Here is a 7,133-nt window from a genome sequence, read left to right on the forward strand (position 1 = left end):
GCAAATTGGGCGGGATCTATCACTGATAGTTGATCGACCTCAGGATACTTCACTTTTGTGGGAGGTAACCTTGTTACTTGGAGAAGTAAGAAACAAAAATTAGTTGCCAGGTCTAGTGCGGAGGCAGAATATCGAGGAATGGCCTAAGGAATATGTGAAATGTTGTGGCTCCGTAACCTATTGAAAGACTTGGGGCTCAAGCCTAAACAAGCCATGAACATATTTTGTGACAACAAGGTATCCATAGACATAACACATAATACAGTTCAACATGACAGAACCAAACATGTTGAAGTGGACAGACACTTTATCAAGGAAAAACTAGAGTCAAATATCATTGATGTGCCACATGTGAAGACTGAAGACCAGCTTGCAGATATTCTGACTAAAACTGTTTCAAGTAAAGTATTTCACAGCTCACTTGACAAGTTGGACATTCGAGACATCTATGCATCAACTCGTTGACATGAGCTGTATCATATTAATTAGTCTTTATTATGATTTATTTTGTGTATCAATTAACATTAATACTATAGTTGACTTAGATCAGCATTGATTACTTTTCTTTATATATACATGGTTGTAGTACTATATAAACCTCTTTGAGATATGAATATACTTACGACATTATTCCCATATAGTTGAAGAGATGTTAGTCCCATAATACTCACACCATGCCATATGAAGGATGTGTTGGCATTTTCTAGTAGCTGACTAAAAGCCTTAACAGGCCAGCTGTGTTCTCACCATCTTTTTCACTTTTTGACTTTTTCTCTGCCACAGAAGAAGCCTCGTCTTCGAATATAAATATATATCAGCATCTCATAAGTGAGGAATTTCATGTCTCATATTCTTCAATCGATTTGATTTGCAAGGGAGTTTGATTCTTTTTTTCCCCATGGCTGCTTCTCCATCTTCTTACAGATGCCGTTATCATGCCTTCTTGAGTTTTAGGGGTGAAGATACACGCAAGGGGTTTACGGATCATCTGTACAGAGCTTTAGAGATGGCCGGCATCCACACATTTAGAGACGATGATGAAATTGAGAGAGGAGCGGAGATAGCAGTAGAGCTGCAGAAAGCTATCCAAGAATCACAGGTATCACTGATCGTGTTTTCCAAGGATTATGCTTCCTCAAGATGGTGCTTGGATGAGCTTGCCAAGATCATGAAACGTAAAAGAAATGATGGACACATGGTTGTGCCAGTTTTCTATAAGGTGGATCCATCCGATGTTAGAAAGCAGACTGGCAGTTTTGGAGAAGCGTTTGCCAAACATGAAGAGCGCTTCAAGGAAGAGATGGCCAAGGTGGATGAGTGGAGAAGATCTCTTAGAGATGCTGCTGATCTGGGAGGGATGGTCTTAGGAGATCAGTAAGTCATTTCACCCCTGACTCTACCATTAATTTCAAACTATTTGCTGTTTTTTTTTCTTGTCTGTCAAGTGAGAAACTCAAGTGACTCAAAATATTCATTTGGTTTTATTATCTGAAAAACCAAGTCACTCAGAAAACTTTTTTATTTTTTATTTTTTATATATATTTTTTTATATTATATTTCTCTAGTTTATTTCTATGTTCTTTGAGATTCAAAAGAAGATCAGTCATGGTTGTTTTGATCTGCTGATCAGATATCTGTTAACGGAAATAATTTTTTTTTTTTTTTTTTATCTTATTGCGGTTTATCAGTTTTGATTTGTTATATCAATATTCAATAGGTATGAATCACAGCTGATCCAAAATATTGTTGAGGACATTGGAAATAAACTGGAACCCAAGGTATTAAATGTTGCTCCCCATATGGTTGGAATAGATGATCGTGTGAAAGGTATAAACATGTGGTTAAGAGATGGATCAGCTGATGTTGGTGTAGCTGGAATTTATGGAATGGGTGGAATTGGCAAAACCACCATTGCAAAAGTTGCTTATAACATGAACTTGGATAGCTTTCAAGGAAGTAGCTTTGTTGCAGATATTAGGGCAACTTCAGAACAACCTAATGGTTTGGTTCGCTTGCAAATGAAACTTTTATCTGATATCCAGAAGCAGAATTCGAAGCCAAAGAAGATATACTCTGTTGATGAAGGTATGAGCCGGATCAAGCACATTGTATGTTGCAAAAGAGTTCTTATTGTTCTTGATGATGTAAACGATTTGGACCAATTCGGTGCAATTCTTGGAATGCGAGAATGGTTTCATCCTGGAAGTAAGATTATCATAACAACTAGACATCAACACTTGCTAATCACAAATGGGATTTCTAAAATGTTCGCAGTTCAAAAACTACTTGAGCAAGAATCACTTGAGCTCTTCAGTTGGCATGCTTTTAGACAAGTTTATCCTATCCAAAGCTACATGGAGCTTTCTACAGCTGTAGCACAACGTTGTGGAGGGCTTCCATTAGCTCTTCAAGTTTTGGGGTCTTCTCTATTTGGAAAGAGCGAAGATGTTTGGAAAAATGCAATTGAGAAATTGGACGTGATTCCCGATGGAAAAGTTCAGAAAGTTCTTAGAATAAGCTTTGATACTCTACAAGATGATCATGACAAAAGTTTATTCCTTCATATGGCATGTTTCTTCACGGGGAAGGAGAAAATTTTTACAATTACAGTACTGGATAACCTTGAATTTTTCACAAGAATTGGAATTCAAAATCTAGTTGATAGATGTTTAGTGCAAATTGATCATGATGACAAGTTGATCATGCATCAATTACTGATTGACATGGCAAGGGAAATTATTCGCCAAGAGTCACCAGAGAACCCTGGAAAACGTAGTCGGGTGTGGCATAAGGATGCATCTAATGTCTTGGAGAACATAACTGTAAGAAACATTCTCGATCTTCATGTGTATGCATATGCAATTGCGTTGTTCATTGCACTAATTACTTAACCAACTGTTCTGATTTGTTGGCAGGGTACAGAAACTATTAAGGGTCTCATGCTCAACCTTCATAAGGAAAATACACTTTCTAACACTAAACGATGCCATGCTGAAGAGTATGATGGAAATTGTTCCAGACCGCGTTGGCTTGGTTTCTTCTCATGGAAATCAAATAACTTTTCCTTAACAGAGTTAGATTCAGATGAGGGAAACTTCAAAACAGAGGCATTTAAAGGGATGCATAATCTGAAAATTCTTCTGCTCAATAATGTAAAATTCAGTGGTTGCTATAACGACTTTCCAAAAAAATTATCCTGGTTGTGTTGGCAAGGGTTTCCTTCAGAATCTATACCCAAGGAATTTCATTTGCGAACTCTAGTTGTTCTTGAGTTGCAGAATAGCAAACTGAAATTTGTTTGGGAGGGGAAAAAGGTACGTTACTAATCTCTCTCCCTCTCTCTCTCTCTCTCTCTCTCTACACACACATAGATGTTCAAAATCCAAATTTTAGGACTCATATATTTCTATCATGCGTTTTGATCAAAGCCAAGCATTCTCTAGTTTCCTATCTGTGGTGAATCCAACAAAAAAAATTAGCCAAATAAGAAATCATTTAGCCATTTGATTAATGATTCTTTTTATTCTAACTCTAATTTTATCTGACGAATTGCATTTATTTTCACATATTAGAATATTAGATGACTAAACAATTATAAAATGGGCTAATGTTATATTGCACAGTAAAAACTTGCCCAAATTTAAAATTTGAAGGGAGTACATGTCCTCTCTAAAATGGGCTATATATGTATGCTTGTATATTTCATGTGTGTATATTTGAAGTGATTAGGTGCGTCCATGTACATACGGATCATCATGTAGTCATTGAAACTAACAAAATTCTTCTTTTTAAACTAGACTCTGCCGAGATTAAAAATCCTTGATCTCAGTCATTCACTTGGTCTTGTTACAACCCCTGACTTGTCAGGACTCTCTAACCTTGAGAGATTAATCCTTAATGGTTGCACAAACATCGCTGAGATTGATGAATCCATTGGTGACCTTGAGAATCTTGTTTTCTTGAATCTTGAAGACTGCAAAAATCTCGAGAAGCTCCCAGAAACAATTTGCAAGTTGACATCCCTCAAAGAGCTTAACCTTTCAGGTTGTTCAAAGCTTGCTCTTCATTCTAATACAGCAACTGATATGAAGAATTTCTTCAGCCTGTTATCAAATAAATCATGGCAATCAATTTGGTCGCATGTATCACCAAGAAAAGGTGTTGAACCAACAGGTTTGTCATTGGTAAATTTGCCACATTCTATAGTACGGTTAAGTCTGGCTCATTGCCATCTGTCAGAGATTCCCAATGATCTTCATATCTTTTCCTCATTGAAGGAACTGGATCTAAGTGGGAATCAATTTATGAGTCTACCTGAAAACATGAAGAATATCATTGTCCTCAAGTCTCTTCGATTAAACGGTTGCACAAACCTCATAATGCTTCCGGAGCTCCCACCGAATTTAGATGAGTTTTTTGCAATCAATTGTACATCAGTGAAAAAACTTCCAAGTTTACCAAATACATCGATTAATATACTTATCGGTTGTGGAGAATTAGTTGAAGTTCAAAGTGTCTTCAGTATAAGGCCATTGATCGGCGAGCTTGACATGGAAATGATAAGAAATATGGGCCTGTGCAATTTGGAACCCTTTGGACGCACTGAGGAGCTTGAAATGATAAATTGCTTGACATCAACAACCAGGACATGTCCCCTCCAGGTTCTCACTGTTGCTCACACCTGTAGTTGTTGTTGTTATTTTACATATACATATACATATATACTCACACACACATATACATATACATATACATATATATATATATATATATATGTGTGTGTGTGTGTGTGTGTGTGTGTGTGTGTGTAGCTGTTTGAATAATTAGCTTTTTATTGTTCAAACATATGAAACAGGGGCTGTATGAATGTGGCATATTCAGCATTTTCCTTCATGGAAGCATGATTCCTAATTGGTACAAGTACAGGGGTGAAACCGCCTTGTCTATCATTGTTCCTTCCCATCCTAAACTCAAGATCAAAGGCTTAAATGTCTGTGTTGTGTACACCAGAGATTGTGTTGTGCACAAATTTGAGTTGTATATTTCACTCTTTCTAAAAGTCAGTAATGAAGCGAAGGGTCTTATGTGGTCATATTCCCCTGTTAGTGTTGGTCGCCCAAAAGAGAATGAAGAAATGTCATGGCTAAGCCATTGGCAGTTTGAGAATGATGAGTTAGAGGGTGGGGAAGAACTATGTTTTTCTGTCGATACCGAAGATGTTCGGTTCTTGATAAAGGAGATTGGAGTCCAACTTGTGTACGAGCATGAAAATGAGGGCAAGGCATGTAATGGTATCCAATCATCAATTCCTGAAGATGTTACAACCCAACATGAGGCACCTTCTTGGAGCCAGGGTGTCCTCATTGAACATGTAGCGGCACCAAAGTATCAAATTTGGCCGGGCAAATACTTCCTTTGCAATCATTACTCATTTCCTGGTCGTTTTGATTTTTCAAAAGCATACCCCATGGGTGGTTACCGCCGTATATTTGAACACCAAGATTTTGAGAAACGTGTCTTGGGACAAAAAAATCTTTTACGAGGAACGTGTTTTGCTTAATTGAATTCATTTGTGTTTTAGATGTATAATTTTTTGGAAGATTCGAGTACTTGCAAGGGTGGCTTGTGGCACCATGAAATGCAAGTACGTGCTTTGTATGATACACGGAGGAAGTCCAGTTCATTGAGTGCTTCAGTTCCAATGAAATAATTGGGTTTGCTTGACTGACATCACTTTTTGTGATATGGTTCTATAACCAGGTTGTTGTTGCGGGATTATGTGCCTAGTTCAAACGAGGTTACGTAGCCTAATTGTAATAGGGGTAGTATATTCTCGTAGATATCCTATTTATGAATATAATTCATTCTTTCTTGTACTCCAAGAATATTGTATTTGTAATCCTTTATATACTGAGGCCCTATTCAATGAAATATATCTCTGTATTCTGTGAATTCTTATTCTCTACAACAGTGATGAAATCTGAAGAGAAGACTAATCCATGGCTGATGTACAAATGGACATGTTTACTGATGAAACAAAACTTTCTATCTCCTCTGGAAATTCAACATCTTGATAGACAAGGCAAGAGTATTGTGCAAAGAGTACAGCAAATCCCGCAACCACAGCTGCAACCACTCCTAGAAATTCATGTTTGAAGCCAAAGTAAGTCCTCATAAATATATTCTTCTGCATGCAGTTTCGCCGGTATCAAGCTCGTTCTGTAAATCTCCAAACTGTGATACAGCCAATGTAAGAAGCATTTTGGACAAACTATAAGTTATCTTAAGTATTGACAATTACTGTGGCAATCCAAAGCAAATTACTCAGAGATTACGATGTGATTTAACCCCTTGACTAAGTCTTGTATTCAACTGGAACGTGTACAAGATAAGGAACTTCAAATGCCTTAACAATAGGGCTGTTACAATTAGTGTGGTCAAGAGATATAGTTGAAGTAGGATTCAATGTGCTGTTGATGGGCTAGCCGTACGTCGAGATACTTTGATCAGTATAAAAGGAGGTCCATGCATAAGCTATTGTACGTGAGTTAAGTACTCTTCCCATTAAGAGTTCACTAAAGCATTCTGTAGAAGTCCTCTTCGAAGACATCAGTCCACATTCCATCCATCTCCTTTGAAGGCTTGAAGCAATGGATTCTCAAGATCAGTACGACTAACCAAAATTTAAGCTTGTACATTGGTTATGATAATATCATGTTCTGTTGATATTGCTTGAGTTATGTGTTTATGAGTTTTGTGGCTTTGTATTATTACTTTCTGTAATACCCGAGATACTTTAGAAATAAATAATCTTTACTGACATAATATATGATTGTTTAGTAATAAGTAATGTCACTAAAAGTATATCTTTCTCAAATAAGAAGGATAAGGAGAGCAAGAGAAAATGGAATAAATATTTTCTTATTATCTTCACAGATTTGAGAAGTGAATAAAAGAATCGAATATGAAAATTAGTTATTTCTAGTAAATGAAGAAATTGACTACTGTTGATTTAGCAATGGGTAGCCAAAGAAATTTAAATGAATTGTATCTTCATATAACAAATATTTGTAGGTCTCTAAGCCTACACGTGGTATTATGTCTTGCTGCCATATAGCAAATCTAGAAGGAGG

At 36.8% G+C, this 7,133-nt stretch overlaps 1 protein-coding gene across 1 annotated transcript; it reads left to right on the top strand.

Moving 5' to 3' along the window:
- The first annotated feature begins 799 nt into the window (after window positions 1-799).
- On the top strand, window positions 800-5,933 carry LOC133739863 (disease resistance protein RPV1-like). The gene is made up of 5 exons (XM_062167680.1): window positions 800-1,374; window positions 1,718-2,822; window positions 2,916-3,314; window positions 3,798-4,661; window positions 4,856-5,933. The coding sequence occupies exons 1-5, from the start codon at window positions 899-901 to the stop codon at window positions 5,558-5,560; spliced, it is 3,549 nt and encodes a 1,182-aa protein (XP_062023664.1). The 5' UTR covers window positions 800-898; the 3' UTR covers window positions 5,561-5,933.
- Window positions 5,934-7,133: the final 1,200 nt, after the last annotated feature.

The sequence above is a fragment of the Rosa rugosa genome, chromosome 3 (assembly GCF_958449725.1).
Source record: "Rosa rugosa chromosome 3, drRosRugo1.1, whole genome shotgun sequence".
In the NCBI taxonomy this organism is placed as follows: domain Eukaryota; kingdom Viridiplantae; phylum Streptophyta; class Magnoliopsida; order Rosales; family Rosaceae; genus Rosa; species Rosa rugosa.

Coding starts and splice junctions, on each gene's coding strand:
- LOC133739863 (XM_062167680.1), top strand. CDS start 899: ATGGCTGCTTCTCCATCTTCTTACAGATGCCGTTATCATGCCTTCTTG. Junction 1,375..1,717: donor GGGATGGTCTTAGGAGATCA/GTAAGTCATTTC, acceptor AATATTCAATAG/GTATGAATCACAGCTGATCC. Junction 3,315..3,797: donor TTGTTTGGGAGGGGAAAAAG/GTACGTTACTAA, acceptor TTTTTAAACTAG/ACTCTGCCGAGATTAAAAAT.